Source organism: Nerophis lumbriciformis, linkage group LG19 (assembly GCF_033978685.3).
Source record: "Nerophis lumbriciformis linkage group LG19, RoL_Nlum_v2.1, whole genome shotgun sequence".
Taxonomy (NCBI): domain Eukaryota; kingdom Metazoa; phylum Chordata; class Actinopteri; order Syngnathiformes; family Syngnathidae; genus Nerophis; species Nerophis lumbriciformis.
This window is the reverse complement of record NC_084566.2, coordinates 16,761,625-16,780,976: the sequence shown is the minus strand read 5'-3', so window position 1 is coordinate 16,780,976 and position 19,352 is coordinate 16,761,625. Positions and strand designations below refer to the sequence as shown.

Below are 19,352 nucleotides of genomic sequence, written 5' to 3'. Positions count from 1 at the left end.
TTTCACTTGGCCCTTTAGGCGATATCAAATTAACACTAGAGCTGGCCCGCCGATTATATTCAGCGGCGGTGCCGCGGTAACACCGCATTCACCGCTAATTCTCATACTTGCAACCCTCCTACTTGCCAACCCTCCCGGGAGAGTCCCAGATTTCAGTGCCCCTCCCGTAAATCGTCACATCCGCTTTTCATCCAGTCCAACGAGTGCTGGTCCAGTCAAATAATATATGCAGCTTCTGCACGCACACACAAGTGAATGCAATTCATACTTGATCAACAGCGATACAAGTGACACTGAGGGTGCCCGTATAAACAACTTTAAGTTTTGTTAGAAATATACGCCACACTGTGAACCCACACCAAACAAGAATGACAAACACATTTCGGGAGAACATCCGCACCGTAACACAACATAAACACAACAGAACAAATACCCAGAACCCTTTGCAGCACTAACTCTTCCGGGATGCTACAAAGGGGGGGTGGGGGATTTGGTGGTAGTTATTTCCCCATATTTCTGCACAATAACTCTGATGTGGTAACACTATTGGCTTGTGAGTTGAGTTAAAATAACTTTTTGCAGCAGATTCTTAAAAATACTAGAGTGCTGTCATAGAGATGATCTTTGACTAGCTTTTTACAGAATATCCTTAAAACAGCAGAGGGCTCATGTAACTCTTGACTACAATGTTCACTGTAGAGGGCAAGAAAGAAATCCGGCCCTCCAGTCTTTAGCTTTCTGGAAATGTGTCCCCAGAAAATTGTAGTTGACTAGCCCTGTGACAGACTTTTGATGCAAGTTGAGCTTGAAAGTTTGCATATATTCAGAGCTCTAAAAATAGTATTCTTATTAGGACCCTGAAGGCCGTTTCAAAGATGAACTGGTCTTCTGCAGTCAGAACTGCTTCCTACTCTACTGCTCCTCGTCACCAGTGAGGTCCAGATTTTCCACAGAATCAAAGGTTTGTAGCACATAATGCATGATTAACACAGTGAGTGTGGGATAAATGCACTGCATCATGGTTGTCATTCTCATTCTTTCAGGAATCACTGAGCCTTCTCTCGGCCTCAGATCAGACGAAGGGCTTTTCTAAAGCCCAGCACCAGTACAACAACAACATGTCCTCAATGGATGTTCATTGTCTAGCCCAGCTTGAGCCCAAACACTCTCCCCCGTCCACCTCTCCAATCCGCTTCCCCATGGCTGGTGAGACACCTAAGCTGGAAACAAAGTCTGACGCCATCAAAGTGACCGTAAAGCTAAAACCCCGGCCAAGATCCCACGAGAGCTGGCACCAGGTAAAGAGACAAAAAGGTCTTCGGTGGAGGAAGTGGACTGTCCAGATTGTGATGCCAAGAGGAAACTCTCAGCTCCCAGATGAAGATAAGATTGATGACCTCTTGAAGAAACTTGGTGCCTCCTTAAGGCCCCCTGCATCATTGCGGGATCACCGGCGATGTTGTTTCTGCCACCAGTTTGGAGACGGAATGACGGATGGTCCTGCTCGGTTGCTTAATCTTGACCTGGATGCTTGGGTGCATCTCAACTGTGCCCTGTGGTCCACAGAGGTGTACGAGACACAAGCCGGCGCCCTCATCAACGTGGAGCTCGCCCTCCGTCGTGGCCAAACGGTGCGCTGTGTCTACTGCCAGCAGATTGGCGCCACAAGCGGCTGCCATCGCTTGCGCTGTACCAACGTCTACCATTTCACGTGTGCCCTGCAAGCTCACTGCACCTTCTTCAAAGACAAGACCATGCTATGTCATGCACACAGGCCGCGGGGCACAGCTGGGCTTGCGCTGGAGCACGAGCTACGCTGCTTCGCTGTCTTTCGCCGTGTCTACGTCCAGAGAGATGAAGTGCGTCAGATGGCCACGGCTGTGCAGCAGCCTGAGTTGGGCTACACCTTCAGAATAGGGAGCCTTGTGCTTCATGCCATCGGCCAACTCATCCCCGTGCAAATGGCAGCCTTCCACTCCTCAACCGCCATCTTTCCAGTCGGCTATGAGGCTTGTCGTATTTACTGGAGCATGCGCCATGGCAATCGCCGTTGCCGATATGTCTGCGCTGTCGAGGAAAAGGAAGGACAACCAGAGTTTACCATCAGAGTTATTGAACAGGGCTATCAAGATCTGGTCCTGACTGACTCATCTGCAAAGGGTTAGTCCTCGCAGATAGATTTGAGTCAGATTTCTCAACTTATTTTTAACTTTCTTCTCTTCTATTTAGGAGTGTGGAATAAGGTTCTTGGTCCTGTTGCTGAAAGAAGGAATGAATCAGGAACACTGAAGCTCTTCCCAGTGTACCTTAAAGGAGAGGACCTGTTTGGGTTAACAGCATCAGCTGTTGCCAAGATCACTGAATCGGTTTGTAGGAGCTGTCTGAGAACCTTTGTGACTGTATTATACATCATAAAACAATAACAATGTTTTATTTTACTGATAAATTGTAGCTCCCTGGAGTGGAGGCTTGTGACAGGTACTTATTCCGTTATGGACGCAACCCTCTAGTGGCACTGCCTCTCGTGTTTAATCCGGCCGGCAGTGCCAGGGCCCAGCCTAGAACCATTTCTTCTCGCACCTCACTGGTCATCAGGTAACAAGCGGTGAAACCATCAATATTATAATTGTTTATTTTTGCATTAATGACATGTACCTGCTCTCAAAAAAAAAAAGGCCGCAGCCTCAAGCTGTTTCTGGAGGCAGCGCCAGGTCTAACCAGAATGTGGCTCAGGGAGAAGGCGGCGCCCCCCACAACAAGCCTCCGGTAGTGCACCCGAGATCGTCTCAGTATCGGTGGATGAAGAGCGAATGGCGAGCCAACGTCTATCTGGCTCGCTCCCGCATTCAAGTGAGTTTTTACTCTAACATGTATAATCATATTCTGGAACTTAAAACAGGACTTGTTACGATTTGAATCTACATTTAAAGTACCAGTAGAATAGAAAAACAAGTTGCTTCTATATTGAAGCTATTATTATATATATCTGATTCGTAACACCAAAAGACTTACAAAGTTTGCGACTAAATATATGATTGGATAGGATCAAAAATAGTATTCAACTGGCAGAAATTCCCAAGCCGTTTTGAGAGATAATGAGCAAGCCAGTCATGTCATATGATCCGTGACATAGAGGTGGGAGCCATAGATCCCTTCCCCACCAACAACAATGCAAATAATTTAGACTTTGTGAGAGCCAACAACGATTACCTTGTGACACTAGATGATCCAGAACCCTATATTTTTTTAGCTGAATATATGGAGGATAAACTACAAGTTTTAGAAGCTGTGTGATGAACAGATCGAGCTGTAGTGAAACACTATAGCATCATGTAGCAGTATTGCTAAGTGCTAAACAAGAAATATAAACTACGAACATAATAAAACAATCACTTACTGCACAATGTCTGCTCTCTCTGTGATGTCGACTGATAGGATGTTCGTATCTTTCTGTTTAGATGAAGAATTAATCATAATCCACACAAAGGGTAAAAGGAAAAGTTGCTACCATTGTTATGTCCTTGTCTCCATCTCCGGGTATAAATTGCATGTCACGGATGAACAACTGCTAGATTTATGACTAAATCCTCATATTATCCAGATGAGAGGCATGATTTATAATCTGAAAAAAAATTTGACGAGACGCGATGCAGCAGCAGCATTACATCGGCTGGCTCAATGCTACAGCACAAGCTAGTTACCTCTCTTATCATTGCGCCGCTAAAAATAGTTTGTCTGTGTTAGTGCTTATATTAACAATATTGCTAATATTTAGTTAATATTCAGATCACGAGATGTAAACAGAGTATTGTTGGGGAGTTTTGGATGGTTATTTAGATGGTTTTGTGGGCGGAAGAGAGAGCCCCCATTGACTCAATTATTAGCAGACTTTATTTACGACTTAGACTGCTAATGCTAATTCTCAGGAGGATAACTGGCAAATTAATGTCTAACAATATAAATAACTCACAAATTGATGTGTGGCCTCGCTGGCTTCTTGGTTTCGCACCAAGGATATTTTCTGGGTGCGGTTCATCAAGTGGCTTTTCATATTACTCGTATTCCCCCACTTGTTGTAGACGTCGCGGTGTGCAGTGTTGGAGATGTAGTTTGCTTCTGAGAACTGCCCACTCAATAGCTCCAGAAAAAAACACTAATTTGAGTACTCCAAGTTCTCATTTGTTACCGTCACATACCACAGCATTATTGCTAGCATTTTGAAACCGAAAACACAGCGATATTTACAATACCGTTACATCCCTAATGTTAATGTTACATTTTTGTGGCTTATACATTTCATATGTCTTCTTAGACACAGTAAATATCTCCTGTAATTATTTCACAGGGTCTGGGTCTGTTTGCTGCTCGAGACATGGAGAAACAAACAATGGTGATTGAGTACACTGGAACCGTTCTCCGAAATGAGGTTGCCATCAGGAAGGATAAGGCCTATAGATCTCAGGTGTGCATCTGTTTGTACACCATAACCCCTTTACTTTATCCAAAATTAACCAATTGTTTCTCTCCACCCACCTGTCTCCTTTCCAGAATCGAGCGGTGTTCATGTTCCGCATCGACAGCGAGCACATTGTCGATGCAACTAGAACAGGAGGGCTCGCAAGGTACAGTGAGATTCTTCTACTGGCTCTGCACCTCCTCTTAGTAAAGAGAACTCGCTAAAAGAATCCCTGCCATACACAGTTTGTTCAAGCATGCTTAAAGTGAAGCCTCTGGCCTTTCTTTGTTGGTTTGAATGCACTCGTGACTATAACCTTGGCTGTGTGGCCAGGGTGCCCCAGGCTGCTCATTTCAAAGTATTTTGTATTGTATGTGATCAGCGGTTGACTATTTTATTTGTTGACATTTCTTACATCTGTTTCCATAATGCTTTGAATCAAACATTTCTCACTTGTTAAAAAAAAAAAAGCATATACTTCTACTTGCCAGGTAAGTCTGCTCAGTCATCCGTTTCTCTAAATACGGTAAACAGATGTAGGACTAAAAATGTACAACTGACATTTTCAAGCCCTTTTGTCTTTGATCAACAGGTACATCAATCACTCTTGTGCCCCAAACTGCGTCGCTGAGGTGGTAACGTTCGAAAGGGGTTACAAAATCATCATCAGCTGCATTCGACGTGTTGAAAAAGCAGAGGAGGTGGATACTCTTTGCTTTTTTTATTAAAGTAATTTAAAAAATAGCACTTTGCTGCACAATGGAACCTCGAAAGATGAACGATGCGTTCTGGGACTCTGGTTTTGTATGTTATATTTTGCACTTCTTTCCAGGCGTCTTTGTGATTTTACATATCATCAAAAATATCATGAAAACCTTTTGGTGTGCTCGGCATCACGAGAAAAACGTCAGTATACTGTATCACTATCCATTTTACTTGCTACGGGGGAGGAATATTTTCTTCTATTTTGAAATTATCCTTTTTTTTTTTTAAATGCAAATGTTAAAAGGTATGCTATAGATGACTTCTACGTTATAGTTTCACAACAGTTCTTACCTTAGGAAATGGGAATTAATTTATTTTATACTGTTAAGGCAATTTCTTAAACGAGACTTATTTTGTAAAACCAATTTTTCTTACCTATTGGTACCTGTTGTTGTGTATTTGAGATGTTCATAAGTCTCAAACATTTTAAATCAAACAATGGAGTCATAGAGGAGATATTTTAAAACAATCTTGCCTTCTTCATACATCCTCCAAACGAGCTGTGTAGAATTTCCCCCACTGGTGATGTTTTTCCCGATTTGGATGTCAGCGGATATCTCTATATATTGTCAAAATTTACCCAAAGAGTTTTGCGCGAGGCCGTCATTGTAGTCATTTTGGGGCATACTGGCACGTACACACACATGCATAATCCGCTGTTGCCATTCCTAGTACAGAGAGCATATAGTTTTAACTTATCTGTCAGTGGTCTTGCGATGGAAGCGCTAAAAACTACATCATGGTTGAAGATTACCGGTAAGTCAAAGTGGAGGCATGTAAATAAGACTGCCCACAGAGACGGTTAGAGAGTAGCTTGAAAACGGTCTGTAAAACATAACCTATGCAACATTTTGACCAAAGAACCAGCATTACATGTTATGTAGACCACAAGGGAGTGTTTGAATGTAGAAAAAATCATAATTTTACCCCTTTAGGTATTTTTTTGACATTCTTCAGTAGCATAGGAGTATAAAGTAAAGCAAACCACTGTATTTATCAAACTAAATACTGTGGAACCTCGACTTATTAACTTAATTGGTTCTTGAACAGGGTTCGTACATAGAAAAGTTTGTATCTATCTATCTATCCATCCATTTTCTACCCCTTGTCCCTTTCGGGGTTGTGTATTGAAGCACTTTTTTCCATAAAAAAACAATGTAAACGTGAATATTGGGTTCCAGCCTCGACAAAAGCCAATGTTTTAGTAAAGATTTGCATACTTTGAACACCATATAACGCACTATAGAGTAATGTATATAAAACATACATAACAATGGGGTAATGGATTAACTTTCTATTTACAGATTTTCCAGACTATAGAGCCCTATAGGGTGTGGTATATTAGCCACACCCACTAAATTTTAGGGAAAATAAATATATTTTCCATATATTAGCCGCACCGGACTATAAGCCACAGATATATACGTTGCAAAATAAATATTTACACAGAAAGATTTTGCAAATGTTTATTTACATACCTAATTGTTTCCAATCGGTGTTTGTAACATGACAGTAAAACGGTTGATCAAACACAACAGAAGTCATCATCCTGGACCCACTAGCTGCGCAAGTTAGCTCTCTCATTAGCTAAACAGACTCAATAACTCCACAGTAACATTGTGGTGAATTTACTGAGGGATTTGTGAAACTGAAACAATACAAAAAGAATGCCGTTGTAAGTAAGTAATACTAACACAGACACACGTAAACATGTTAGCATATTAGCTAATCATTACAATACGGTAGCACGTACAAATATACATGAAAACACTCCTACAGTCATCACACATGGGACAGTTTAGTAAGTATAAACCGTTTTAGTTCTACTGTAAAACTTACAAATGTTGCTTGGAGTTATGAATTTAAAAAAAAAACATATACGTAAAAAGCTATGGACAGCTGGAAGACTGAACAGCACTCTATTTACGGTTGAAAGCAGTAAAGGGAAAGACACTGCAACACCTGCAGTGAGAAAATTCGTACAAAAGATGTCGCCATAGCTCAAACAAAAAGACCTCTGTGTATTTGCTTGGTTTTTTTGTATTTTGTTTTACTTTTTGTATTATGGCCGTCAGCGAAAAAAAATCCATAAATTAGCTGCACTGTTTTATAAGGCGCAAGGTTCAAAGTGTAGGAAAAAAGTAGTGGCTTATAGCCTGTAAATTACGGTGATAACAAAGTCAAAACAACAACTAGCTAAACTGTCCGCATTAGTAGCTGCCCTGCCAACATGCACGCACACACAGTTGCTAGCCCTGGAGTGCACTCATACTTTGAAATCACAAAAATCCTTAACTTTAAGAACCAGGTCGCTGCAAAGATTAGGCATAAAAAAACAAAATCCCCTTTACCCTGTCAGTTAATGTTCTTATAGTGTAGCAAAAGAAAGTGGCATAGGGTGGAAGCAGTGTTGACACCGATGTGGATAATTCCTTAATGTTTCAAACCACACTTGGCTTGCTCAATACTTTCTTTAAACCCATAGTGTGCTAGCAAATCAGAACAATGCTGTTAAAAAGCTAAAAAAGAAATCGCACAAACTAGCAATTAGAACAGCAGCTAAAGACAACACTGCTCTGCTGACGGAGATCGATCAGCCCGCCCACAATAGATGTGCTGCAGACACACAATAGTTCGTAAATCGAAGAGTTTGTATAATGAGAGGTTCGTTAATCAAGGTTCCCTGTACAGTTAAAATAAAGTAAAATTACCCTTTAAAGAAGCCTGACAGACATGTCATGGAGAGGGAACAGGAGGGTGTTTGTTTGAATTTATTATTTTAGCCTTGTGATAGTCATGAAATATTCCAATGTACAAACCCCAAAACCAGTGAAGTTGGCACGTTGTGTAAATGGTAAATAAAAACAGAATACAATGATTTGCAAATCCTTTTCAACTTATATTCAATTGAATAGACTGCAAAGACAAGATATTTAACGTTCGAACTGGTAAACTTTATTTTTTGCTAATATTAGCTCATTTGGAATTTGATGCCTGCAACATGTTTCAAAAAAGCTGGCACAATTGGCAAAAAAGACTGAGAAAGTTGAGGAATGCTCATCAAACACTTATTTAAAGTTAAAATACCAATGATTGTCACACACACACACTAGGTGTGGCGAAATTATTCTCTGCATTTGACCCATCACCCTTGATCACCCCCTGGGAGTTAGAGTGTCCGCCCTGAGATCGGTAGGTTGTGAGTTCAAACCCCGGTCGAGTAATAAAAAAATTCTTCCCGGGCGCGACCAACCACTGCTCCAATTTGGAAAATCTCACAGGTGAACCGGCTAATTGGTTGATTGCGTATAAAAGCAGCTTCCATGAAATGCTCAGTCATTCACAAACAAGGATGGGGCGAGGGTCACCACTTTGTCAACAAATACGTCAGCAAATTGTCTAACAGTTTAATAACATTTCTCAACAAGCTATTGCAAGGAATTAAGGGATTTCACCATCTACGGTCCATAATATCATCAAAAGGTTCAGAGAATCTGGAGAAATCACTGCACGTAAGCGATGATATTACGGCCTTTCGGTCCCTCAGGCGGTACTGCATCAAAAAGCGACATCAGTGTGTAAAGGATATCACCACATGGGCTCAGGAACACTTCAGAAAACCACTGTCAGTAACTACAGTTTGTCGCTACATCAGTAAGTGCAAATTAAAACTCTACTATGCAAAGCGAAAGCCATTTATCAACAACATCCAGAAACGCCGCCGGCTTTGCTGGGCCCGAGCTCATCTAAGATGGACTGATGCAAAGTGTAAAAGTGTTCTGTGGTCTGACGAGTCCACATTTCCAAATTGTTTTTGGAAACTGTGGACGTCGTGTCCTCCGGACCAAAGAAGAAAAGAACCATCCGGACTGTTATAGGCGCAAAGTTCAAAAGCCAGCATCTGTGATGGTATGGGGGTGTATTAGTGCCCAAGGCATGGGTAACTTACACATCTGTGAAGGCACCATTAATGCTGAAAGGTACATTTTGGAACAACATATGTTGCCATCCGGGGGGGAGAATCAAAGTAAAGCCGCTGCTCCTCCACATCGAGAGGAGCCAGATGAGGTGGTTCGGGCATCTGGTCAGGATGCCACCCGAACGCCTCCCTAGGGAGGTGTTTAGGGCACGTCCGACCGGTAGGAGGCCGCGGGGAAGACCCAGGACACGTTGGGAAGACTATGTCTCCCGGCTGGCCTGGGAACGCCTCGGGGTCCCACAGGAAGAGCTGGACGAAGTGGCTGGGGAGAGGGAAGTCTGGGCTTCCCTGCTAAGGCTGCTGCCCCCGCAACCCGACCTCGGATAAGCGGAAGAAAATGGATGGATGGATGGATATGTTGCCATCCAAGCAACGTCTTTTTCATGGCCGCCCCTGCTTATTTCATCAAGAAAATGCCAAGCCACATTCTGCACGTGTTACAACAGTGTGGCTTCGTAGTAAAAGAGTGTGGGTACTAGACTGGCCTGCCTGTAGTCCAGACCTGTCTCCCATTGAAAATGTGTGGCACATTATGAAGTGTAAAATACCACAACAGAGACCCCGGACTGTTGAACAACTTAACCTGTACATCAAGCAAGAATGGGAAAGAATTCCACCTGAAAAGCTTCAAAAATTGGTCTTCCCAGTTCCCAAACGTTTACTGAGTGTTGTTAAAAGGAAAGGCCATGTAACACAGTGGTCAAAATGCCCCTTTGCCAACTTTTTTGCAATTTGTTGCTGCCATTAAATTGTAAGTTAATGATTATTTGCAAAAAAAAAATGTTTGTTTCTCAGTTCGAACATTACATAACTTGTCTTTGCATATACAAACCCTGTTTCCATATGAGTTGGGAAATTGTGTTAGATGTAAATATAAACGGAATACAATGATTTGCAAATCCTTTTCAACCCATATTCAATTGAATGCACTACAAAGACAAGATATTTGATGTTCAAACTCATAAACTTTTTTTTTTTTTTTGCAAATAATAATTAACTTAGAATTTCATGGCTGCAACACGTGCCAAAGTAGTTGGGAAAGGGCATGTTCACCACTGTGTTACATCACCTTTTCTTTTAACAACACTCAATAAACGATTGGGAACTGAGGAAACTAATTGTTGAAGCTTTGAAAGTGGAATTCTTTCCCATTCTTGTTTTATGTAGAGCTTCAGTCGTTCAACAGTCCGGGGTCTCCGCTGTCGTATTTTACGCTTCATAATGCGCCACACATTTTCGATGGGAGACAGGTCTGGACTGCAGGCGGGCCAGGAAAGTACCCGCACTCTTTTTTTACGAAGCCACGCTGTTGTAACACGTGCTGAATGTGGCTTGGCATTGTCTTGCTGAAATAAGCAGGGGCGTCCATGAAAAAGACGGCGCTTAGATGGCAGCATATGTTGTTCCAAAACCTGTATGTACCTTTCAGCATTAATGGTGCCTTCACAGATGTGTAAGTTACCCATGTCTTGGGCACTAATGCACCCCCATACCATCACAGATGCTGCCTTTTGAACTTTGCGTCGATAACAGTCTGGATGGTTCGCTTCCCCTTTGGTCCGGATGACACGATGTCGAATATTTCTAAAAACAATTTGAAATGTGGACTCGTCAGACCACAGAACACTTTTCCACTTTGCATGAGTCCATCTTAGATGATCTCGGGCCCAGAGAAGCCGGCGGCGTTTCTGGATGTTGTTGATAAATGGCTTTGGCTTTGCATAGTAGAGCTTTAACTTGCACTTACAGATGTAGCGACCAACTGTATTTAGTGACAGTGGTTTTCTGAAGTGTTCCTGAGCCCATGTGGTGATATCCTTTAGAGATTGATGTCGGTTTTTGATACAGTGCCGTCTGAGAGATCAAAGGTCACGGTCATTCAATGTTGGTTTCCGGCCATGCCGCTTACGTGGAGTGATTTCTCCAGATTCTCTGAACCTTTTGATGATATTATGGAGCGTAGATGTTGAAATCCCTTAATTTCTTGCAATTGCACTTTGAGAAACGTTGTTCTTAAACTGTTTGACTATTTGCTCACGCAGTTGTGGACAAAGAGGTGTACCTCGCCCCAGCCTTTCTTGTGAAATTCTGAGCATTTTTTGGGAAGCTGTTTTTATACCCAATTATGGCACCCACCTGTTCCCAATTAGCCTGCACACCTGTGGGATGTTCCAAATAAGTGTTTGATGAGCATTCCTCAACTTTATCAGTATTTATTGCCACCTTTCCCAACTTCTTTGTCACGTGTTGCTGGCATCAAAGTTAATGATTATTTGCAAAAAAAAAATGTTTATCAGTTTGAACATCAAATATGTTGTCTTTGTAGCATATTCAACTGAATATGGGTTGAAAATGATTTGCAAATCATTGTATTCCGTTTATATTTACATCTAACACAATTTTCCAACTCATATGGAAACGGGGTTTGTAGGTTGAAAAGGATTTGCAAATCATTGTATTCTGTTTTTATTTACGAATTACACAACGTGCCAACTTCACTGGTTTTGGGTTTTGTATATATACTTGCTGTGTGTATGCCAAAGTTGTTGGAGGGTTTTGAAGTTGTTTTAGAGGACTTTGAAGGCTACAGCGGTGACTTGCATTAGCCACATTGTTTCTATCATCTTTGAAATCCTAAAAAAAAAAAAAAAAGACGTGTGTTCTTTCATAATGATTGTACATGATAGGAAAAATTCCCCCCAAAAAGTGCAGTTTCCCTTTAAAGCGGAACAACAAGCCAAGTGTTAGCTCTTATCTAAAAAAAAAAAACTGTTAATTATCCACACATGCCGGTGAAGTTCTGTTTTTTCAACAGGAAGCGTGACAAAAGTTTGCTTTTTTGTTCTCCAGTTGTTTTTCGACCACCATTTCGACCCCGTCTGCGGCGGCGGGCACAAGGTCGCCTGCCACTGCGGAGCGCCGGAATGCCGGAAATGGATCAACTGAAGGAAGAAACGGAGGAGGCTGACAAACCCTAAACGCATTCCCCTGCTTCCAGTGTTTTTCGATGTGACCGACTTCACACGGAAGAGGTTTTGGCTCATTAGTGGTACACAGTAGCAGGACGCGACTTGTGCCATATGTGGGAGTGAGGCTGTAATAAGCCCCGCCTCCTCGCTCTACCTGTAAGTGTGTGTCTGGTGTGGACTTCACCAACGAATGAGAAAGCACTGTGCGGGGTGCGGCCTTATTGCTTACTAAGGGCAGGCCCTTTGTGTGTGTGTGCGTGTGTGTGTGTGTGTCATAATGTACGACTAAATGTAGACATCACTGAATGAGGAATGTACAGCAATGAATACTGCGAAGGGAATATTAACTTGCACTAAAAAAAAACAAAAATGAAAAACCGACAAAAAAAACCCACACAGACACACAAAAAACGTAAAAAATACTTGATTCCATGAGTCAGTTTTATCATTGTCATGTGACGTGTGTGGAGAGGTTTTGTATTTATTACTGCGTGAATGGATTTTATTCTTCAAACCACGAGCTGAAGAAGGCGAGATCACTGACAACAGAAGACATGCTGTTACCTTTTTTTGTATAAAATGTACATAAAGAAAAGTATAGGAATAACCGACCAAATACTACCTTAACCTTCTCGATGTTGGGTGTTACATTTGTTCTCCCCCTCCCCCGTTCTGTTCGTCATTGAAATTTATTTAAGATGGAGCGTTATTTCTGTTTTTGAGAGTATATATTATGATTATTCTGTACAGAATTTGTAATATAACCACAATAATTCACAAAGTATTTTTGTTGTAAGAGTAAGGTATTGTAGCTGTAGTGTTTTTGTGACTCACACGTCCTTTAACCACTCGCCGAGAGAAGACTATTTTTGTTGACTAACCTAACCAATGATCGATTACCGAATCCGAGAAGGAACTCGTCAAGTAAGTGTGCTGTTAATCAGGTTTGATTTTAAACAACTGTGAATGAAGTTTTAAACACCCCCCAAAAAACTACTTTTTAACACAAATAGGAGCACCGACGTATATTAGCTGTTGTTTTAATGTTGCTTTTAAACAGCGTCTAATCATGATGAGTTAGACAAGTGTGTGTGCGTGTGTGTGTGTATGTATGTAAGTGTGTGTGACAGAAAGAATCACGGGGGAATTTTTACATCCGTCGCTTGTCTTTCTCTTTGGATAGAAAACATGTTGTCTTTATCCAGAACTATTTCTTATACGGACACGTCACAAGTCACATGCGTAGAAACGGAAGAGTTTTTTGCGTGCACAATTTCAAGTCGACTGTAAGAAAAAAACAATTTTGGAGACAGTCTTAGAACTTGTAATGTATATGGCATGTATTTTTTTAACTTTCCGAAGGCTCAATTGTATATATTTTCTCAATGAATGGTTGTAACAAAATTGTTTCTTGACTATTTTTCTTCTCTTGTATATGACATCATCCTGCCAGTGTGTTTGTGCTACATTTCCTTGGTCGTGTAAAGTAGTCCCGTTTTGTTTATTTTTCTTTTCTTTTCCCCTTCCTTTTTTTCTGTTTTTTGAAAATGCCTTTTGAAGTGTACAGAGTATGGGGTTTGGAGTTTGTGGAATTGAATTTAGAAACATTTACAAAAATAAACTATTTTACATGTTAACATATTGTGTATGTTTGCATAGCCATTCAAGAGTCCTATATATTTATTATCTTTAATCAATACAGGAAACACTTGTTTTGCCCAATAGAAGATCCTCTTCTTTTTTTTTTAATGGAATTTATACACTTTTAAAAATTCCAAGCCACTTTATGCCAGATTATTTTTTAATTGTCCGTCTGAAATGTCAACGGTGCGCACAGACACATTTGTTCCTCATGTCCCAGTAAAACATTTGAAAATGTGATTTGCAAACCTTTTACATTTTTTTCCCAATTCAGACCACATGATTTCTAATTAAATGTTTTATATATGTCCACCAGATGGCGCTTTTCCCCCATTCAAAGCATCATTTCACACTCTTTGCTACCAATTTCTTTCTTTTGAAGTATTAGGTGTAAAAATGGGTGTGTTCCTTTTATTTTGATTTGTTTTAAAGTTATGTAAACCTATTGGTGTCTTTAAATCTTAAAGTTGCCCCAAATGTAACCGATACTCGACATGTGTATTTACTATTTCGGGCTGAAGTAGTTTTAAAGATAGACTTTCCTAAAGGGGAAAAATATATATATTTTTTGAGTGTGTGTTTTTAATGTTAAACTGGAAATCAGTGTTTCAGCCAATCATTGGACTATTTTATAGCCTTATATATATATATATATATATATATATATATATATATATATATATGTCTTAATAAGGTTATCCAAAAAATAGTGCTCGATACCGTAGTAGAGCGCAATATATGTATGTGTGGGAAAAAAAATCACAAGACTATTTCATCTCTACAGGCCTGTTTCATGAGGGGGTTCCCTCAATCATCAGGAGATTTTAATGGGAGCATTCACATACCATGGTTTATATAGGGCACAGAGTGGGTGGGTACAGGCTGGTGTAGGGGCGTGGTGATTGGCTCATGTGTTACCTAGGAGGTGTTTCCGTCTGTGGCGGCATGCTGATACAATTTCGCTGCGCTTGTTGAGGGATGACAGGTCTGGATGGTATATGATAAACAGTTTCTCTTTCAAGCATAGGTTGCATCTTTTATTACCACTATTGTAAGGTGTGCTGGATGCAAGAATTTGCCATGTTATTGAATATTCAACATTATTGTCTTTGAGGTCCCAAATTTGTTTGCTGAGTTCTGTGGTATTCCGCAGGTTTTGGTTCCTGAAAGAAGCCTTGTGATTGTTCCATCTGGTTTTAAACTCTCCCTCGGTTAATCCTACATATGTGTCGTATGTGTTAATGTCCTTGCGTGTTACCTTAGATTGGTAGACAACTGATGTTTGTAAGCACCCCCCCGCTGAGAGGGCAATCAGGTTTCTTGCTGCAGTTACAGCCTTTGTTGGTTTTGGGGTCGCTCTGTCTGGGGGCCGACGGCTCATTTGCAATTGTTTTGTTGTGGTTTGAGATAATTTGTCGTATATTGTTCATACAGCTGTAGCTCAATTTTATGTTGTTCTTGTTGAATACTTTTCTTAGGCTGTTGCCTTTGGGAAAGTGTTTGTCAATCAGAGTGAGGAATTTGTGGCCAATGTTAGTTGAGACGTTTTTGCTGTATGGGGGGTTGTACCAGATGATGTTGTTTCGTTTTCTGTTCTTTTTTGGTTGGTTTCCTGGCGTGGGTTCATAGGTGAGGGTGAAATTGTATCCGCTTTCATCAAGGGCTTTTTGGTACGGGGGGGTTGCTTGGTCAAATTCAGCTTTGCTAGATGACAGCATCGATAGCCTTTTATTAATTCCGGTAGGTATTCTTTTCGTGGTGGTGGGTGGATGGTTGCTGTCATGGTGCACGTATTGGAGTGTTGTGTTGGATTTCGTGAATGGTTGGTAGCTGTTATTTCTCAGGTTGAAAGTGACGTCGAGGAAGTTGACGGTTTGCTTGTTGGCTTCAATCGTGATCCGTAGGCCGTTCTCTTTGAAAATTTGGCATATGCGCTTCTTGGTATTCTCGCTGCTCCTTGGCGAGGCGCGACACACTGCCAGTCCGTCATCACGGTAAATACCAAGGTTCAGGTTGAGGCTAGCGAGCTGGGAGAGGAGGAAACTCCCAACGAGTTCACACGTTTCTGCTCCGTCAAAACTTCCCATAGTGACGTCAAATGTTGCATTGTTCTTTTTTTGCCATGGTGTACTGTTGTGGATGAGAATGGAGTTTTTTGCGTGGATGATGATGTTTCTTTCGTTGCCTGTGATTGAGTCGTAGTCTGAGGCGAAGTCTAGTGCTTGAGTCAGTAGGCCTTGCGTGATGGAAGGGTAAAATTCTTCGATATCGAAGGAGATAAAGTTGTGCTGTTGTTTGTCTTGGATGTTGTTGAACCATTTGATTACTGCTGCTGTATTTCTCCATTGGTTGAGTGGTGTTTTGTCCTTGATTTTTGTGTTGACTCTGTCCAGGATTATTTTGCTGATTTTTCCTATTTCAGATTTAGTTGGGTTTATTAGTCGGCATGTTGGGTTATTTGCGAAGTTGGGTTTGTGGTCCTTCAATGTGATGAAGGCTTCCTTGTTGGCTGTGGCGTCCACCCTGTCCTCAATGTCCAGTTCAGCCGCAATCCTTTTATTTTCCAGGTGGATGTTCTGTAAGGTGTTGGGTTGTGCTTTTTTGTATGATTTGGTGATGCTTCTGTCCAGTAAGGTGTTATGTTCTGGTATGTCCATTCTGTAGAAGTTTGTGGTTTTATCGGCAGCTATGATGAGGTTGTTTACTTTCTTGATGCGCTCCTTGTCATTTTTCAGCTTGGTGAGGAGTGGATTGCGGACTGGCTTGAATTTGACTGATTGTATCAATTTGAGCATGTCGTTCTCAAAATCCTTTAGTTCCTCAACTGTGGGTGGGTTCTTGGTAGATTTGAATCCGTAAGTTTTCTTTTGCGTTCCTCTTGTTTCAGGGTGGAGGAAAAAATGTGCTTTCCACCGCATCCTTCTTAGGAAGTGTTCCGTCTTTTCTATGAGCCTTAGCTTGTAGTCATTCTGCGCGGGTATGGGAATGTTCTTCGTGGAGTAGTCGATGATGAATTTTTCCATTTCTGATCGTCGTACAGTGCTCAACAAATGTCAATTTGGAGCGGAGTATATATAATCAGCAAAATAATCCTGGACAGAGTCAACACAAAAATCAAGGACAAAACACCACTCAACCAATGGAGAAATACAGCAGCAGTAATCAAATGGTTCAACAACATCCAAGACAAACAACAGCACAACTTTATCTCCTTCGATATCGAATAATTTTACCCTTCCATCACGCAAGACCTACTGACTCAAGCACTAGACTTCGCCTCAGACTACGACTCAATCACAGGCAACGAAAGAAACATCATCATCCACGCAAAAAACTCCATTCTCATCCACAACAGTACACCATGGCAAAAAAAGAACAATGCAACATTTGACGTCACTATGGGAAGTTTTGACGGAGCAGAAACGTGTGAACTCGTTGGGAGTTTCCTCCTCTCCCAGCTCGCTAGCCTCAACCTGAACCTTGGTATTTACCGTGATGACGGACTGGCAGTGTGTCGCGCCTCGCCAAGGAGCAGCGAGAATACCAAGAAGCGCATATGCCAAATTTTCAAAGAGAACGGCCTACGGATCACGATTGAAGCCAACAAGCAAACCGTCAACTTCCTTGACGTCACTTTCAACCTGAGAAATAACAGCTACCAACCATTCACGAAACCCAACACAACACTCCAATACGTGCACCATGACAGCAACCATCCACCCACCACCACGAAAAGAATACCTACCGGAATTAATAAAAGGCTATCGATGCTGTCATCTAGCAAAGCTGAATTTGACCAAGCAACCCCCCCGTACCAAAAAGCCCTTGATGAAAGCGGATACAATTTCACCCTCACCTATGAACCCACGCCAGGAAACCAACCAAAAAAGAACAGAAAAGGAAACAACATCATCTGGTACAACCCCCCATACAGCAAAAACGTCTCAACTAACATTGGCCACAAATTCCTCACTCTGATTGACAAACACTTTCCCAAAGGCAACAGCCTAAGAAAAGTATTCAACAAGAACAACATTAAATTGAGCTACAGCTGTATGAACAATATACGACAAATTATCTCAAACCACAACAAAACAATTGCAAATGAGCCGTCGGCCCCCAGACAGAGCGACCCCAAAACCAACAAAGGCTGTAACTGCAGCAAGAAACCTGATTGCCCTCTCAACGGGGGGTGCTTACAAACATCAGTTGTCTACCAATCTAAGGTAACACGCAAGGACATTAACACATCCGACACATATGTAGGATTAACCGAGGGAGAGTTTAAAACCAGATGGAACAATCACAAGGCTTCTTTCAGGAACCAAAACCTGCGGAATACCACAGAACTCGGCAAACACATTTGGGACCTCAAAGACAATAATGTTGAATATTCAATAACATGGCAAATTCTTGCATCCAGCACACCTTACAATAGTGGTAATAAAAGATGCAACCTATGCTTAAAAGAGAAACTGTTTATCATATACCGTCCAGACCTGTCATCCCTCAACAAGCGCAGCGAAATTGTATCAGCATGCCGCCACAGACGGAAACACCTCCTAGGTAACACATGAGCCAATCACCACGCCCCTACACCAGCCTGTACCCACCCACTCTGTGCCCTATATAAACCATGGTATGTGAATGCTCCAATTAAAATCTCCTGATGATTGAGGGAACCCCCTCATGAAACAGGCCTGTAGAGATGAAGTAGTCTTGTGATTTTTTTTCCCACACATACATATATATACAGGTAAAAGCCAGTAAATTAGAATATTTTGAAAAACTTGATTTATTTCAGTAATTGCATTCAAAAGGTGTAACTTGTACATTATATTTATTCATTGCACACAGACTGATGCATTCAAATGTTTATTTCATTTAATTTTGATGATTTGAAGTGGCAACAAATGAAAATCCAAAATTCCGTGTGTCACAAAATTAGAATATTACTTAAGGCTAATACAAAAAAGGGATTTTTAGAAATGTTGGCCAACTGAAAAGTATGAAAATGAAAAATATGAGCATGTACAATACTCAATACTTGGTTGGAGCTCCTTTTGCCTCAATTACTGCGTTAATGCGGCGTGGCATGGAGTCGATGAGTTTCTGGCACTGCTCAGGTGTTATGAGAGCCCAGGTTGCTCTGATAGTGGCCTTCAACTCTTCTGCGTTTTTGGGTCTGGCATTCTGCATCTTCCTTTTCACAATACCCCACAGATTTTCTATGGGGCTAAGGTCAGGGGAGTTGGCGGGCCAATTTAGAACAGAAATACCATGGTCCGTAAACCAGGCACGGGTAGATTTTGCGCTGTGTGCAGGCGCCAAGTCCTGTTGGAACTTGAAATCTCCATCTCCATAGAGCAGGTCAGCAGCAGGAAGCATGAAGTGCTCTAAAACTTGCTGGTAGACGGCTGCGTTGACCCTGGATCTCAGGAAACAGAGTGGACCGACACCAGCAGATGACATGGCACCCCAAACCATCACTAATGGTGGAAACTTTACACTAGACTTCAGGCAACGTGGATCCTGTGCCTCT

At 41.5% G+C, this 19,352-nt stretch overlaps 1 protein-coding gene across 7 annotated transcripts in view; it reads left to right on the top strand.

The window, feature by feature from the left end:
• The window catches only part of kmt2cb (lysine (K)-specific methyltransferase 2Cb), a 162,132-nt gene extending 148,326 nt beyond the window's left edge, over window positions 1-13,806 (top strand). For all 7 annotated transcript variants that reach the window (XM_061979481.1, XM_061979477.2, XM_061979479.1 and 4 more), the window contains 9 exons: window positions 854-961; window positions 1,044-2,160; window positions 2,230-2,366; window positions 2,453-2,595; window positions 2,676-2,850; window positions 4,346-4,462; window positions 4,549-4,622; window positions 5,049-5,157; window positions 12,051-13,806. In XM_061979481.1, coding sequence (XP_061835465.1) covers window positions 854-961; window positions 1,044-2,160; window positions 2,230-2,366; window positions 2,453-2,595; window positions 2,676-2,850; window positions 4,346-4,462; window positions 4,549-4,622; window positions 5,049-5,157; window positions 12,051-12,146 — 2,076 coding nt within the window. In that variant the 3' untranslated portion in view covers window positions 12,147-13,806. The remainder of the gene's footprint in view (window positions 1-853; window positions 962-1,043; window positions 2,161-2,229; window positions 2,367-2,452; window positions 2,596-2,675; window positions 2,851-4,345; window positions 4,463-4,548; window positions 4,623-5,048; window positions 5,158-12,050) is intronic.
• Window positions 13,807-19,352: the final 5,546 nt, after the last annotated feature.